At 47.8% G+C, this 17,630-nt stretch overlaps 1 protein-coding gene across 2 annotated transcripts in view; it reads left to right on the forward strand.

The window, feature by feature from the left end:
- The first annotated feature begins 346 nt into the window (after window positions 1–346).
- The window catches only part of 4930562C15Rik (RIKEN cDNA 4930562C15 gene), a 32,276-nt gene continuing 14,992 nt past the window's right edge, over window positions 347–17,630 (forward strand). The window contains exons 1-7 of one of the 2 annotated variants that reach the window (NM_030192.1): window positions 347–939; window positions 12,357–12,461; window positions 13,949–14,029; window positions 14,202–14,288; window positions 14,371–15,877; window positions 16,403–16,488; window positions 16,790–16,900. In NM_030192.1, the coding sequence (NP_084468.1) occupies window positions 520–939; window positions 12,357–12,461; window positions 13,949–14,029; window positions 14,202–14,288; window positions 14,371–15,877; window positions 16,403–16,488; window positions 16,790–16,900 (2,397 nt within the window). In that variant the 5' untranslated portion in view covers window positions 347–519. Of the gene's footprint in view, window positions 940–5,984; window positions 6,431–12,356; window positions 12,462–13,948; window positions 14,030–14,201; window positions 14,289–14,370; window positions 15,878–16,402; window positions 16,489–16,789; window positions 16,901–17,630 lie in introns of those variants that run through there. The other variant, XM_011246045.2, reaches the window with a different exon arrangement.

Here is a 17,630-nt window from a genome sequence, read left to right on the forward strand (position 1 = left end):
AGTGCCTGGGTGGCTGGTGGTGTCTTTGACCACATCCAGAAATGAGCTTAATTCTTTAGGCTCTTTTCTTAAAACCTTGGACCTTCTGACTCCAAGAAAACTGTATTCTGTCCTGATTCCAGAGACTTCCAGGGAAACTTCCTTTCCCTCACCTCTCTGTGTCACTTAGAGGCATAAGCCTTATGTAATCAGAGGGCTTGAATGAAAGGCTGCCATTCACTCCTTAAGCACTTGTCAAATATTAATTGAACACCTCCTCTAGCCAGCTCACCTATGAACACCCACCCCACCCTGGGTTCTCGGAAGCATGCCCACTCCACCATGTTCTCTGGCATCCTAGCAACCAGAAGCTCTGGTCTGAGCTCTCACAAGGACAGAGGCCATTCCTTGCTGACCACTGTGACTTGCCACCCCAAGCCTCTCAGGACCTGTTGGTGTAGCAGTTCAGATAATTGAAAGCCGCTACTTGTCCCCAAGGACACCCAGAAGCCTTGCCACATCAACTGACCCCCCGGCAGGATGAGCTTCTCAATCACATTCACCGAGCTGGTCAACGTAGCCATCCCACAGTGTGGGGTCGTGAACTTCAAGGCCCTTCATCTCCTGCTCCAGGGCATCCTGGAGCACATCCAAATCACTGAGCTCAAGAAAGTTCTTTCAGGGGAAGAGGACTTCCTTCAATCCTCACCGGCTGTGTTTATACCCAGGGAGGGAGATGCCCAGCCTGTCATCAACCCAATGAAGAGGCTTAGCAACATCTTTGACCAAGTAGTAGACCGAATCGAAAAGATAGAGTCCAAACTGGCTGAGATGCAGGACATACCCACCACCTCACAGCTGGTAGAGGAGAGCTATGGGGACAAGCGGCCTGCTGAGGAGATGTGGAATAATATCAAGATACAGAAGAGGATAGAGGGCAACGAGAAAGCCACAGAAAAGGTAAACCCCCCTTCTGGAGAAGCACTCTAGACCTTGCCTCCTCCTAGACACCATGTCCCCTCTTCTCCCTTGGGATGGGATATATCCACTTATGGAGAGTAGGCAAGACTTTGTTGAACAAAATTGAGGTTCCAAGCTTTCATCCTTAATTGTATACTGAGGAAAGAAGCCAGATACAACAGACAACATAATTAAAAACCCCGTTGTTGCAAAATACCCTGAATAGGCAAATGTTCACATCTTGAAGGCAGACTGGCAGTTTCCAGGAGACAAGGGAGGGGCACAGGGCACGGCAACCAGTTGGATATGGGGTTTCCTTCTGGAATGATGAAGATGTTTGAAACTCCATCAAAGTGAAGGATGTTGAACTTTGTCTATGGTGTCAACACCACTGAATTGTTTATTTGAATTGTTTATTTGAATTTGGACTGGGGAGATGGCTCAATGGGTAAAGTGTCTGCTATATAAACTTGAGTATGAGTTCAGATTCCCTGAACTCATATAACAGACAGACACAGTAGCCTGTCTCTATAATTCAAGTTCTCCTTCTAAATTTATTCCTTCCCTTTCTTTCTCGTGTGTGTGTGTGTGCGTGTGTGCATGTGTGTGTGTGCATGTGTGTGCGTGTGTGAAGAAACCCTTGGAGGAAAGAAGATGGTATCAGATCTCCCTAAAACTGGAATTATAGCTGGTTGTGAGCCACCCAACCTGAGAGCTGGGACCTGAAGCTAAGACCTTTTTAAGAACAATACAAGCTCTTCATTGCTGAGACATCTTTCTAGGCCTAATTCCAATTCAATTATAATGAGGAGAGAGAGGAAATTTCCCAGAAATCAAGGGCCAGCTAGCCTGTCAATCAGCAGAAATGAGGCTCTGCCTCAAAAAAGGTAGCATGAGAGGACTGACATCTAAGGTGTACTCTGGTTCCTGTATGCACAGCACACAGGTACCCACACTTACAAGCATCATACACAAACACACAAAGATCTTTTTTGTTTGTTGTTTTTAGTTTGATTTTTTTGGGGGCAGGGGTTGGGTGTTGTTGTTGTTATTTCAATACAGGGTTTCTCTGTGTAGTCCTTCCTGTCCTAGAACTCACTCTGTAGATCAGACTAACTTGAAACTCACAGAGATCCACCTGCCTCTGTCTTCTGAATTCTGGGACTAAAGGTATGTGCCACCACTGCCTTGCCTCATACATATGTTTAAATGGTGATTTTGGCTGAGGAAGAAATCAGTTGATAGAATGCTTGCCTACATGTGTGAAACCCTGGGTTGGATCCTTAGCCCCAGATAAAAGCATGTGGTGCTTGCTTGTAAGATTAATGTTTGGGAGATAGAAGCTGGGTCAGAAGCTCAGGGCAAATTCCACACCAGCCTAGGTATATGGGACCCCTGGTCAAATAACAACAATAAAAAATATTGTGTCATGTGACTCTTCAGTTTAAAAAAAAAAAATGAGGCTTCATGGTGGTGGTGCACATCTTTAATCCCAGCACTTGGGAGGCAGAGGCAGATGGGTCTCTTTGAGTTCAAGGCCAGCCTAGTATACAGAGTGAGTTTCAGCACAACCATGGCTACACAAAAATCAATTAATGTGAGGATCTACCATCAGGAAGACACTATAGTGATCATGATAATAGGAGCGTCAACTTGGCAAGAGACACAGATAAAATGAATGAATACAAATCCATGAGAAGTAGCTGTGTAATGGGTAGTTATCCCTATTCTGTAGGTGAGGAGGAGCTATAGTTGATACTCAGAAAAGCTCTACAATTTGCTGGAGGCTCCACAGCCAGTCATACTGAAGCCAGGATGAGTCAGTGCTTGACTCAGATGGGATGTCGTGCTCTAATCCTTCCTACTCTAGGATGTAGTTATAGCCACAAGACCAGTTCAGAAAGAATAAGAAAAGAAAACCAGGGGCTGAAGAGATAAATCAGCAGTTAAGAACATTTGTTGCTCCAGTCTTTGGTGGTGGACACGTTTAATCCCAGCATTCAAGACACAGAAACAGGTGGATCTCTGAGTTTGAAGCCAGCCTGGTCTCCAGAGTGATTTCCAAGACAGCCAGGATATACAGAAAAGCCCTGACTCAAAAAAAAAAAAAAAAAAAGAGGAAAGAAAGATCAAAAATAAAAACAAAAGATAAAACCATTTGCTGTTCTTACAGAGAACCTGGGTTCCCATTTCCCAGATTCACAACCACCCATAACCTCCATTCCAATGCCCTGTTCTAACCTTCTAGGGCACCAGGCATGAACAAACATGCAGGGAAAACCTCTACACATAAAATAAAGTGAATAAATATTTAAACTTTTTTAAATGAAAAGAAAAGAGAAACAAAGCCTTTAAGATGGCTCAGAAGGGGCTGGAGAGGTGGCTCAGTGGTTAGGGGCTGGAGAGATGGCTCAGCGGTTAAGAGCACCGACTGCTCTTCCAGAGGTTCTAAGTTCAATTCCCAGCAACCACATGGTGGCTCAAAACCATCTACAATGGGATCCAAAGCCCTCTTCTGGTGTGACTGAAGAGAGCAATGGTGTACTCATATACATAAAATAAATAAATAAAAATTAAAAAAAAAAGATGGTTCATATGGTAAAGCTGTTTGGCACCAAGCCTCACAACCCAAGGTGAACCCCTGGGACCTACATGGTGGAAGGAGAGAACTGACTCCACAAGTTATCCTCCATGAAGTCTCAGAATCTCATGCACACACAGAGAATAATAATAATAAATGTATTAATATGCAACATCCAGGAGTATTTTCCAACCATTTGGAAAGGTGAAGCAAGAGACACTCAGGTTCAAGGCTAGCCTGAAATATCTATCAAACTCAAGTTTCAAAGGCCAAGGGTCTAGCGCAGTGGTAGTACACTGTCCTAGCAAGCATATAGCCTTACGCTTCATCTCCAGTGAAGAAGGATTCTTGATAGGAGAACTGAACTCTCACCCACTGCTCTAAGAAGGTGCAGCTCCTTTGGAACACAGCTCACACAGGTCTCAAGAGGTGAAACAGAAAGTCACCATGTGACTGTGTTAGCAGCCCCACTCCTGGGTATGAAATCAAAAGAACTAAAACCAGATTCAACCAAACACCTGCACACTGGTATACATAACAGAAGCCACCCAAATGTCTCTGAGCTGAGGGCACTTCTTCACTGACCCCACATCCATCTTGAGTCATGGTCCTTGAGCAGCTCACTCTCCACCACCATTCCATGGTCTGTGAAATGGAGATCAGAGTTCTATCTCCTTCTTGAGCTTCTGGTATGTAGAGGAAGGGTCCTCGACACCAGCTAAGACTAAGTAAATCCTAGGCCTTATGAGACATGGGGTGGAGGAGGTGGGGAGATATAGTTTACACTAAGAAGAAAGATGACATTTTGAGAGCCAGGAGCAAGGCTGCAGGTCCAGACTGAGTGAGGCACTGTGTTCAGGAACTCTTCTCCTCCGGTCTCCACCAGTCTCTGTGCCCTGATGGTTAGAAGAACCCTAGACTAGAGATAGGAAGGGCTCTTCTCACCCCCCAATGTGTGGCAGAGTCATTAGAATTACACCAGTCACCCAGCAAGTCTCAGATGAGAGCCTAAGCTGGGCACCAGCCACAGACAGGCTGCTGTGTCTGACCGAGGGGCTGTGGGTGTTAGTTAAATCTTCAACTCAGGAGTTTGTAGAGATGATTAAGGAAGCAGGCTGCCCTCCTAGCTCAGTGTTGTGCCTCGTGACTTTCCTGGGTTGTGCGCCTGGCCTGTCCCACTTCCTTCTCCCTTTGCTTTCTAGCCAGGAGAACAGTGCTCATTGCATACCATGTGAGCTACACACTGCCCCAGTTAGCACTTTTAAGCTCTATAGTAACCCTACCAGGCATGTGTTTATTAATCCCAGTTTTCAGATGGTGAAGTGGAAGTACAGGTTAACTGAGCCATGTGAGAATAACTCTGCTGGCAGGAAAGGGTGGAGCTTGATAGCTGTTGGTGGATGTTTCTTTATTCCAAGATTGTAGTTGGAATTCACATGAACTGGGCCTAAAGAGACAGCTCAGCCAATAGGATGCCCATCTAGCATGCAGGAAGCTCTGAGTTCTATCCGAGCAACACATAAGCCAGGTATGGAGGCTACATTCCAGTATGTGAGTGATACAGAAAGTTCTGGGGTTCAAGGTCATCCTTGATAAATAGTTCAGGACTGGTCTGGACCACATAAGAGTCCACCTTTAAAAAAAGTTCCCCGCTAACTGTAAATCATACAGTGCCACATTCGAGGTGCTCTGCCTGCGGTTGATATCATCATTCAGAGACTTAGCCGGGGCAGGGAAACAAGGATACAAGGAACACGGGGGCCTGAGGCTGTAGTGTGCTGCAGGGCACAGAAACCCCATCTGGTCAACACAGCCAGGTCTGAAACCAGGCAAGAGCCAAGCAATACAGGAAGAAGTGCCAGTCGTTCTGTGAAGGGGGAGAGGCGGGAGGATCACATGCTCTGGGAGTCCATTTATATAAAGTATCTAGCAGAGGCAAATCTGAAGAGCCAGAGAGAGGATCTGTGGTTTCTAAGCAGCAGCAGCATGAGGAATGACTGCTGATGGTGAAAGAATTCTCTCTCGGGGCAATAAAATGTCTTGAAGTTATAAAAAACTGTGTGTTCAGGAACAGAACAGAGTAGGTATGCCTGGGCATAGGTGGGTCCTGGGCCAGCATCAGCCTTGTTGGGCTTCAAGACATTTCTGGAGACAAGGCTGCCGCTGATAGCCTAGGGCCTCGTGGCAGGACAGGTGGACACAGATGCTGGAAGTGCTAGCCACAGTCTGCCTCCCTGCCTCCAAGTCTTTGACCTTGCCGAGTAAAGGCTTCTAGAACTCTCTCATGCCCTGAGAAGCCGCAGAAGATTGCCTGTTCTGCTCAGGAGAAGCCTGGTGGACAGGATCAGACCTGGCACTGTAACCCTCAGAGGACTGTCAGTACCTATAGGAGTGTTCCGGCCACTAGAACTTGCTGCCAGCGAGCCACTGGATGAGGTTGCCATGGTGCCTGGTGCAAGAACAATGGAGCTGCTTAGGTCAGTGTCTGCCTGAGTGAGGGTGGCAGCTAGATATCACAGAGAGGTTGGGATTGCCTCCGCTGCGCCCTTCCATGCCCTTTCTCTGGGATGCTTGGGTTATCGTATCCTGCCACCCTTAGTAGTCACCCCTTAAAGACAAAAGAAAAGACTGTTGCTGTCAGTACTCACCCCAGAAAAGGCAGAGGATGCCTGAAAAACCAACACAAACACCAGAGGGCCCAAGGCCAGTGCACACTAGTCCCACAACAACTCATTATTAGCAGGGTTAGGCTGTCAGGTTTCTCCATCCCAATACAATTGAGATAGTGGATAGGATCACTCTCTGTGGCTTGAAACTGCCCTGTGCATTGGAGGTACAGACATTGGAAGTGCCACCCTCTTACAGCCACTAAAAACACCTCCAGGTACTGCCAGACACCCACCAACCCAGGTGAGGACTGCTGGGTTAGAAAACCTGGGCTCCAGGCTTGGCATGGGTGGGAGATGCATGTCTGTAACCCCAGGACTGGAGAGGCAGGATTACCTTAACTTCGAGGTCAAGTTGGTGTACGTATCAGGTTCAAGGTGTAACTAGATAGCCAGACCCCTGTCTTAGGAAGAGAGGGAGGATGGAAAGGAGAGATGAAGGGAGAGGGATGGAGAGAAGTCAGGAGGGAAAGAAAGGAAAAAGAAAGAAGAAAACTGCCAGGTGGTAGTGGAGCACACTTTTAATAAAGATGGCCAGATTTCTGTGAGTTCAAGGCCAGCCTGGTCTATCACCAGCCCAACCAGCCCCAGCACTTCCCACACCAGCTCCCTTTAGCAGTTTTCTCCCAGACTGTGGGCTCCTTTTGAGCCCCAGATTCCTCATCTCCCTGAAAAGCTGCCTTTGTTGGTCCCTGTCTGGTTGAGACCCTGATTTTCTTAAAGAATGACTCTGGCACCCAGCTTCAAAGGAGAAAAGAATGGCATTTGCCCTCCCTTTGTCTTTAATGTTGTTCCAAACGGCCTCCCTACCCTTCTCTCCCACAACCAAAGTGTGCCTGTTGTACATCATACAAATTAAAATGACTTTACAATCAGTTTGGATTTGGGGGTTGTATAATATCGCTTAAAGGTGTTGGTTGCAGAGACTCAGGGTTGAAGCTGTTGTTGGAAGAGCACTGAGTGCTTTGGACTGGGTTATTACCCTCCCAGAGTGCTGAGAAGTACTTTTGCTGTTCTTTAGTCTCCATTCCCATCGGTCACAGCTCTGGATGTGTCATGTCAGCCTTAGTGGCTGATTACTCAAGATAATGTTGCTTTGGGTCCCTGTACTCCTTATGGCCTGACAACTCTATAGAGAGGGAGCCATCGCAAGAAAGGACACACCTGACTGCTAGTGCCTGTGCCAGGCTGGGTAGCTTCTGACTTGATTCCCTGTAAATTCAGCTCCATCCAAATCCAGTCTGTGGCCTGAGTGCCTGGGCAGAGGGAGAATTTTCCCCTAAGGTCCTAGAAGCCAAGCTTGTCCAAACTTGTGACTGACTGCTGCTTGAGCCTGTTAGGATTCAAGAATCACTGAAGAGTATACCCCCGACTCAAACAGTATGCAAAAGCACAGAGCATTTATTCAGCTGAACTTCCTGCATGCAGCAGTCTCCCTGTTTGGGAATGGAGACCTCTGGTGGATCTAGCTTTTATTGTCAGTTAGGGGGATTCCAGGGAGGGGGTACATGCCCTTTACCTAGATGATTTAGCTCTATCTCTAGGGGTCTGACTGGTTCTATATAATTGGTTAGGCTCTGGAGACTTCTCAGGGGGTGGCTTACTCATCCTAGCTACCTATTCTTACTTCAGGACAGATGGCAGGGTGTCCTTGGATTGGCTGCCCGCGGCTGTGGTTGACTGACCATGGGTTCCTGGATCCCGGGGTTCTCAATTCTGGGAAACAGAAACTTAGGCCTAGTCTTCCAAACTGCCAGTTTGCAGCCTGTCATGGAGTCAGCCTGGCTCTGGCTAACTCGGTCCTCTCAACCGCAGGGTGTGTCCCAGGCATGAGAGGCAGCAGGTGGGTTATTGGCTATAGGAAAGTGTCCGATGCAGTGTCATAGAACAGACCCTCAGCCGGAATAGAGCCCTGCTTCTGTTTTGAGCCCTTACTCATGGGGCAACCATCTTTTCAGGGTAGTAGTTGTTGTTGGAAGATTTATTGTTGTTTCTTTTTTAGACAGGGTCTCTTATAGCCAAGGCTGGCTTCAAACTTGTTCTGCAGCAGACAATGATCTTGGCCTCTGGGTACTGAGATTTCAGGTGTGGCCCTACCTGGCACTTAGCTGTGTTTGCTGGGAAAAGTTATTCCTGCCTGAGGAATTTGGTCCCCTAGTGGCTCTAAAGGAGAAGGAGAGAGGAAGCAGGACTAGACAGTGGCACCCACATATAGCACAGCTTTCTCTGAAGAACAATTTCCAATCACAAGTGCGTGGGGCCTTAAAACCCATCTCAAGCCTGGTGATGGTGGCACACACATTTAATCCCAGCACTTGGGAGGCAGACATAGGGTTGTCTCTGTGAGTTCAAGTCCAGACTGGTCTACAGAGTGAGTTCCAGAGGACCCTGCCTCAATCCTCAGCACACTCAGGGTGACCACAACTATCTGTAACTCAAGTCCCTGGGAACCTGATGCTCTCTCTGGCCTCTGTGGGGTATCATGTGCACATGCGGAACACAGCCATAAAATGCAGACAAAAGACTCGTACACATAAAATAAATAAAACTATACAAATTAGTTAAATATGAGCCTGTCAGTCTGTCTCCAGGCTGTTAGCTTTATTCTGCTACAGATCTGTACATCTGTCCTCATGACAACACCACACTTCTTTTCTTTTCTATATCGGAGACAGAAGCCAGGGCTTTGTGGATACTGGACTAGTGCTCTGACCCTGACCTCTAGTCCCAGCTCCACCACACTGTGCTCACGACTCTTGTCTTGATATTTGAAATCTGCCAGTACAGGTTTCCTATGTTGCTCTTTAAAATTGCTTTGGCTATTCTGGAGCCATGAGATTCCACAAGAACTGCAAGTTTATCAACTTTTGTGAACTTACCTGATGGGGATCAGATTATATTAGAATGGGTTGGTAGACAAGTTTAGAGAGTGTGGCCATCTTAACAGTACATTCTGGGGCTCGGTGGTTAAGAGCACTGGCTGCCTTTCTTGCTGACCAGGATCCATTCCCAGCATCCAGAAAGCAGCTCACATCTATCTAACTCCAGGCCCAGGGGACCTGATGTCCTCTTCTAGACTCCTAAGGTACCAGATAGTCAGATGATGCACAGAGAAGACTGCAGGCAATGCACCCATAATATGCAAATATAATATAAAAAATGCATTGTGTACATGTATGAAATTATTAAAGGATAAATAAAATTATTTTAAGACAGAATCAGGAGGAGAGGATATATTCTAATTATTTGAGAAATCTTTATTGACCTAACTAACCAGGACATGGATGGAATCCAAGTGTCTAGTGAAAGGACCTCCAAGACCATATTCTCAGCATAGAGGAGATTCATTTGTTCCAGAGAGAAAGAGGTCAGGGAATAGGAGACATAGACAAGAGGGCGGCAGGCTGGGCCTATACACCTGCTGAATTAATTTATTAGTTCTAACCATCGATTTCTCTTTAATTTTTTTTTTAGATTTATCATCTTTTCTGTGTATCAGTATTTTGCTTGTATGTGTGTATGTGTATCACATGTTTGTGTGGTACCAGGAGAGGTCAGAAGTGGAGTTAAGGACAGTTGTGAACGGTCACAGTGGAGGGCCTCTGCAAGGCCAGCAAGCACCTTAAGCACTGATGTACTTCTCCAGCCCCTTCAGCATTTTCTACATGAAAGATAATGTCACCAGCCAAGGCACTTAGTCTAACTTCCTTTTTTGGGGGGTGGGGGGTCAAGACAGGGTTTCTCTGTGTAGCCCTGGCTGTCCTGGAACTCACTTTGTAGACCAGGCTGGCCTCCAACTCAGAAATCCGCCTGCCTCTGCCTCCCGAGTGCTGGGATTAAAGGCATGTGCCACCACTGCCCGGCTTTAACTTCTTTTTCAATCAAATGTTTTTTATTCCTGTCTGTGGCCTAATTATGCTGGCCAGATGCATGGGGTGAGATGGTAACTCTGCCGTTTGGCTAGTCTGTCTGCTGGCTTGCTGCTGCTTGTGGCTTCACACACATGGTGAGCCCTCTGGTACTAAGATCTAGGTCTTCTGGCCCTAGGCTTTATCTAGCTGAGGAAGTTCTAACTACCACCTTTTTTACCATGAAAGTGGGTTGGGGTTTTAATAAATGCTTTTTTTTTTTTTTTTTGGTGACTCAACTGAGATGATGCACTATTGCTTGGTTCGGTTTGTTTGGCTGGTTGCTTTGTTGTTCCAGACAGGATCTCATTTCACAGCTTTGGCTAGCCCAGAACTCACTGTGCAAACCAGGCTGGCCTCGAACTCATAAACACCTGCCTGCTTCTCTCTGCCTCCCAAGTTCTGGAGCTAAAGGCATGAGCTACCACACTCAAATTTATTGCTTTTTAATAGATAGGATTTTTTTTAAACTGGTGTTATATTAAATGACTTTTAGATAAGCAATTGATTGAACCACTGCGATTAATCCAACTTGGCCATGACATACAGTTCTCACATACTGCTTGATTTAATGAGTTAAAATTTCATTGGGATTGTTTGTTTGTTGAGACAAGAACTCTTTATGTTTGCATACATCACTATGAACGGCAGCTAGCTAGTTTCGAGACAGTCTTGCACAGCCCAGGCTGGCCTCAAACCTGTAACTGAGGATGACCTCATACTCCTGCTCCTTTGCCTCTACCGCCTGAGTTTAATAGTTATGGTCATGAGCCGTCGCTACCAGCTGTTCCAATGTCTTAAGATAGAAGATTGCATGGAGATATTTGTTGAGTGACATAGTCATTGGTAACTAAAATAAGTGCCTCTGTGCACACGGCTCCTGTATCCAGTAAGTGCCGATCCATTGCTTTTGTTTGCGGTTGGTACAGTCCCTCTGGATTTCTTTAGGTCACTGCTCTCAGAGAACATCTTTTTCTTTTCTTTTCAACTTATTTATGACTTTGAGTTTGAAATATGTTTCATGCCTGGAAATTTAGCATTCCTGATGCTGAGGCAAAGGAGTTTAAGTTTAAGGCCAGCCTGGGATGCATAACAAATAAATAAATGTGTCTCAAATAAATAAGTAAATAGCTGTGGTGCTCTTGTGCCATGTACCACCCCAGTCAGGTACGGTGGTCCCTGGAATGAGGTTCCTCCGAGCTAGGTGGGTAAGGATTTGGCAGTGACAAGCAGAAATAAACAGAGGCAGTTTGAATCTGAGTGTATTTTGCAGCTCATTCTGTAGACCAGGCTGGCCTCGAACTCAGAAATCTGCCTGCCTCTGCCTCCCAAATGCTGACCCTTTTGAGGTCATTTGCCTCAGTCTGTGGAACTTGTCACAGATCCTACTGGAAATGGTGTGGCCCTCTTGGGCTGATGAGATGCCCCAGTTGGTAATGTGTTTGTCACACAAGCATGAGGATCTAAGTTCTACCCGCCAACCACATCAAAAGCCAGGCATGTGGTTCCCACCTGGAATCCCAGTGCTGGAGATACAGAAGCCAGAGGAAACCTGGGACTGCCGGCCACTCACCCTACACCAATCAGTGATCTGCAGATCCCACTGAAAGCCCTGGTTCAAAAAGTAAGGTGGATGGTGATCTCTGGGGCTCATACACACAGAGATGCACCTACACACGCGTGCACGCGCGCACACACATGCGCACACACGCATGCGCGCGCGCACACACACACACACACACACACACGCATGCACGCACACACACACACACACACGCACGCACGCGCACACACACACACACACACACACACACATGCCCTTTACATAGCATGTAGCTGGATTTTTGTTTTACCATTCTTCATCTTTTACCAGGAAGTTACATCCTTAAAATGTATATAAATTAGAATGTATATAAATTATACATTTGTTCTTTGTGTAACTGTAGAGAAGTACTGGCTTGTGCCATTTTGTTATGTGTGAAATGGCTAATCACACTTCGGGGTGTTTGCACACATGACACATGCACACAGACACACACACACAGAGCGGGGGTAGAGGGAAAGAAGAGGGAGAAGGAACTCTGTTGTGTGCCTTTCCTACCCAGCGCTGCTCTCAGTTCCCCTTGCTGGTCTCTGGGGACATCCACTTTAGGCCTTTCAAGAACCAAGAAGATCCCTTATGTGGCTGTCACCAAAAGCTTCTGATGTGACTTATTCTTTCTACAGCAAGTTTCATGGTTTCCTCCCTTTGTCCTTGTTCAGTTTACCAGGACTCTGCAGGATCTGCTCAACGACCTTCATGTCCTCAAGGGCTCTGTTGAGACTGTTCAGAAGGATGTGGACACGATCAAGTTTATATTTGAAAAGGTAGTCATCGCTCTCCCTTTGCTCTACCAGGAAGGGAGGAGAAAGGTTTAAGCCACCCTAGAAAACTGTTTGCCCTGTCCTCCTGAACTATCTGTGATCCCTCAGGCATCAATAACAGAAACCCACTTCATCCTAACTTAGGAAATATAGCCGGGCGTGGTTGCGCACGCCTTTAATCCCAGCACTCGGGAGGCAGAGGCAGGTGGATTTCTGAGTTCGAGGCCAGCCTGGTCCACAGAGTGAGTTCCAGGACAGCCAGGGCTACACAGAGAAACCCTGTCTCCAAAAACCAAAATAGAAAAAAAGGAAATAGAATTTTTTTTTTTTACTTTGTAAATTGCTTTAAATGGGTGGAAGTGGGGTGGGGAATGGGTGGGGGTGGGGTGTATGTGTTTTAATGTTTTGTGTATGCGCGTTTTGCTCATCTGCATGTCTTTGTGCCATGTATGTGTGGTGCATGCAGAGTTCAGAAGAAGGTGTAGTTACAGATGGTTGGGAGCTGCCATGTATCTGCTGGGAGGCTCAAGGTTGCCCGAGCATTGGGAGACTGCAGGATTCGGGTTCACTAGCTTGCCTTTCACTGGAAGCACTATCCACTCTACAAAGCAGGCCAAGCCTAGCACAGGTGCAGGAGCCCTTACTACTCCATGCCATCAGCTTGAGCACATTGCAGCCTGCCATGGAGCGACACAGAATCCCTGAAGCAAGAGGCAGCAGCCTCTAGACCACAGCAGCTGAAGTCCAGCTGGGGTCACAGAGTGGTACAGCTGGGCCATTTGCCCCAAAGAGAGTGATTTAATGTAGCATTTGGGCCTTGGGCTAAGCTGGGGCTGGGTCAGGACCATGAAACGCTAGAAAGGACAACCTTGGGCCAAGTATGTGTGAGAAATAATTCCTCCTTGACCCATCTCTTGCAGATTCAGTGTTCTCAATGTTAATCTGCTCTGTACCAGGGTACTTTGTAGGCCAGCCTGGCCTCCTGTAGTAGAGACTGGCTTGGAACTGATTCTCCCGCTCCACATCACAGCAAGCATCATCAAGTCTGGTTTTATGCACCACAGGGGATCAAGATGAGAGTTTTGGATATGCTTGGCAGCGTCACCAACTCAGCCACACTGCCATCTCTCCTCTTGAAGATTGTCTTTTTCCCCTATAACATAACATTTTTATTGATTCTCTGCGAACTTCATGTCATGCACCCCCTCACGCTTACTTCCCAGTCCTTCTTCCATGTCTGCTCAGCCACCTTTGTGACCTTGCCCCTCTTGAAGATTCTTAATGAGCTATCCATTCAATGTCCTGAACAATTCAGAGATTGTTAAATACTTTGGAGCCCAACATTTTCCAAACTTTTTTTTTTATGGAACCCCTTTTCTCTCCTGGGAATTCCATCCTTCCATTCCAAACTCTGTTAGCTAATATGGTAAGAAGTAGCCAAGCTGGGACCAGAACCTGTACCCCAGCCTCAGATTCGGTTTCTTGGACAGGTAAACCCACAAAAATTGGAACTTCTCGGTGATGACTTGAAAACACAGAGCCGGAAGTTGGGTGCCCTGCAGCGGGAAGTGGTAAGCTCTTTGGATTCCAGTCTCTTGCCCAGTGCACTAGGGGCTACAGTGAGTTTGGAAGACAGCACATTCCGGGAAGGGTTTCAGCGAGCAGGCAAGTCTCCAAGAGCTATCCCATCCCCCACCGTGCCCTACCCTGCCACCCACTCGCTTTCTCCATCCCACTACACAGGTTACCCTCCAGAACAAGGTTCGAGCTGTCCCTCAACCTGAGGAGATGGTGCTCTGGAGTGGCCTCCATGAGGCCATGTTCAGTCCGGTGAGCGGAAAAGGAAGACTGGGATACGGGGGAGGAGGGGAGAATGGGAGCAGACCAACCAGCTCGGACCCTTCCCCTGCAGGAACAGCAGAAGCTGGAAGTGGAGCCGTCCGGAGTCTGGCAGAGCATGGTCTCTCTGCCAGGGTCTCCTTTGGAGCAGCCTGAGGATGCTGGCTACATCCATATCCCCATCCACAGTGCCACCCCTGTGCCCACCATGGTGCAGTTAGGAACCACAGGAGCCCTCAGAGAGGAGGAGCTCACTCGGGCTGTAGAACTTGCTGACTCCCAGAGGCCAGAGCTGGCTCAGGCCTTTGTGTCTCAGACACAGAGGCTAGAACGGGCTCAGGCCTCTGTGTCTCAGACACAGAGGCTAGAGCGGGCTCAGGCCTCTGTGTCTCAGACACAGAGGCTAGAGCGGGCTCAGGCCTCTGTGTCTCAGACACAGAATCTGAGACAGACTGCCCCTTTCCCTTTCCCTGTCCCTGGTTTTGTGCCTGGGCCTGATTTCATGCCAGTCTATGGGCCTAGACCTGGAATGGCTACCCCAAGCGCATGGGCCTTACCAAGAGGCTTGGCTAGGGGTAACTATTGGCCTATATGGGGTATAGGTCCCTACCAGCCTGGCCAAGGTCCACTTCAGCCTATGGGCCCGATGCCCAGGGTTCCCTTCCCAGCCATGGGAAGTGACATACCATGGACTCAGCCACTGCCACAAGGGACCCAGTGGTACCCAAATATTGAAGAAAGAGGGCCTGAATATGAGGAACAATACCCGGAAGGCTATCAGGAGGAGATGCCCATGGATGAGGCTCCCCAGGAAGAGATGGCTGTGTATGGGGCTCTTGAGGAAGAGATCCCTACGGAAGGGGCTCCCCAGGATGGGATTCCCAAGGGAAGAGCTCGGGAGAGGATTTCCAAGGAAAAGGTCCCCAAGTACAGAACCCCCAAGGAGAGGGTTTCCTATCACAAAGCCTCCAAGGATGTGAGCCCCGAAGACACAGGCACCAAAGATGAGGCTCCTGAAGTCAAAGTTCTCAAAAAGGTGGTCTACAAAGACAGACCTCAGAAGGACAAGGCCCCGGAACCACGCCGTAAGGGCCCTTCATCTGCCATAAAGAAGCTGAGGTCTGCTATTGCCTCAGCTGCAGCAGCTGCGGCTGCCTACGCAGCCCATGCAAACTCAGCTGCCCAGCTTGCCAAAGATGCTGTAAAGGCCATCCAGGACGTTCCTGCAAACCAGCTGGCTGCCAAGGCAGCATTAATTGCATCATCAGGGCCTTTAGGAGCCTTTGCAGATTTCCTGGGTGCAGGATTTGGCCATGGGGCCACTTCCAACACACCCTTCGATGAGGGTGAGTTGGAAGAGTTTCCTGAAGAGTTTGCAGCACCCTTTAACCCCTTCACATCCAAACCAGTCCTGTCCCAGGCCATGATAAGTGCCACGCAGGCTACGAGTCCTGAAGAAAAGAAAAAGGCCGTGCAGTACTCCATGGGTCACATTGCCCAGATGCCCAGCAGACATAACTCCCTGAAAGAAGAGTTTACAAATCTGTCAACCACCTTAAACCAACGCTTAAATTACTTAGGTAGGCCTGGCCAATCTGGAGAGGCTTTGATCCTCCCTGTAGTCACCTCCTCAGGCTTCCTCCACAAACTGTTTTCAAACATTAGCCACTCATTCCTTTGGCTTAAGAACTAGTCAATTTCTCTCCCTCCCTCCCTCCCTTGCTCCCTCCCTCCCTCCCTTCTCCCTCTAACCCTCCCACTGTCTCTCTCTCTCTCCCCCCTCTCTTTCTCTAAGGCAGGGTTTTTCTGGAAGCCCTGGCTGTCCTGGAACTCACTCTGTAGACCAGGCTGGCTTCATACTCAAAGATCTGCCTGCTTTTTCCTCTGAGTGCTAAGATTAAAAGCATGTACTACCATGCTTGGTTCACAAAAGAATTTCTTTTGTGAATTTCTTAAAAACTGTAGTAGAAAATCTATCATTCCCCTTAAGTGGCCCCAGACTTCCTCACGGTCTCCCTTTGGGACATGGCATAAACATGGGAGCTCTCTCCAGTCACGTTCCTCCGTCATTCCTTTTAACAGCTGGTCCCTCTTTTCACTTTCAGCTAACATGGGAAGCTCTGGCGTGCTTGGTAGCACAGTAAATGTTCTGGAAGAAAAGATTATTAACCTCCAGAAGGCCAGGCTGCAGGTCAGTGTCGTGATCACAGAGGGGCTTTTGAGAAAATGGTGGCTTGGCTTGAGCTAGGATCCAGCCTCCTGACTGTCACCCTCCCAGTAAGGCTCTGAAGAAGTGCTTGGGGTGGCACAGCAGCTGCATCTATGCAGAGTTAATCTGAGGACTCTGTTGTCTCTGTCAATAAGTATTTCCTGTGCTGTCAGATGTCAGACTGGTGTACACAGGCCTGGTATCTCTTCTTGGTCTCAGGACCCTTCCACTTGTAGCAATACCAGAAGCAGAGGCCGTGGATGTCACTGTCTCTCCTGTTTAGGAAGAAGAGCTGGAGAGAGTTTGGGGCCACCAGATAGATACGATGAAGAGTCACTACATGGTGCTGGACAGGGCAGTGGAAAGGCTCCAGATTCGCATGGATGACTTGAAGGTTCGGAGGTCTGAAGACCAAGAGGGAGGCACAGGAGAATTGCTCCTTGGGACTACAAGACCATCCTCTAAGGGGCTACAAAATACAGGGGAACTAGACAACATTTTATTCTGCATAAATTATACTTCAATTAAAAATAAATCCCAGGGGCTGGAGAGAGTTAAGAGCACTGGTTCTTGCAGAGTACCTGGCTTTCGGTCCCAACATCCACACGGCAGCTTAAAACTTTAACTCCAAAGCTGGGCAGTGGTGACACACACTTTTAATCCTAGCACTCAGGAGACAGAGACAGTGGATCTCTGTGAGTTTGAGGCCAGGCTGGTCTATAGATCTAGTTCCAGGACAGCTGGGGCTACACAAAGAAACCCTGTCCAAAATCAAACCAAAACCCATACACACAAGCACCTGAGCCTCAGGGGATTTGGTGCCCTCTCCTGGGTCCCATGAGCACCGTGCATTCTGTGGTACTCATTCATACACGCAGCTAAAACATTTATATACATACGTTGTTTTTAAAGAATCACCCATACGTAAAGGGCTTTGACAGTGTCCAATCTTTTTTTTTTTTTTTTGGTTTTTTGAGACAGGGTTTCTCTGTTTAGCCCTGGCTGTCCTGGACCTCACTTTGTAGACCAGGCTGGCCTTGAACTCAGAAATCTGCCTGCCTCTGCCTCCCGAGTGCTGGGATTAAAGGTGTGCGCCACCATGCCTGGTCCTGACAGTGTCCAAT

The sequence above is a fragment of the Mus musculus genome, chromosome 16 (genome assembly GCF_000001635.26).
Source record: "Mus musculus strain C57BL/6J chromosome 16, GRCm38.p6 C57BL/6J".
Taxonomy (NCBI): Eukaryota; Metazoa; Chordata; class Mammalia; order Rodentia; family Muridae; genus Mus; species Mus musculus.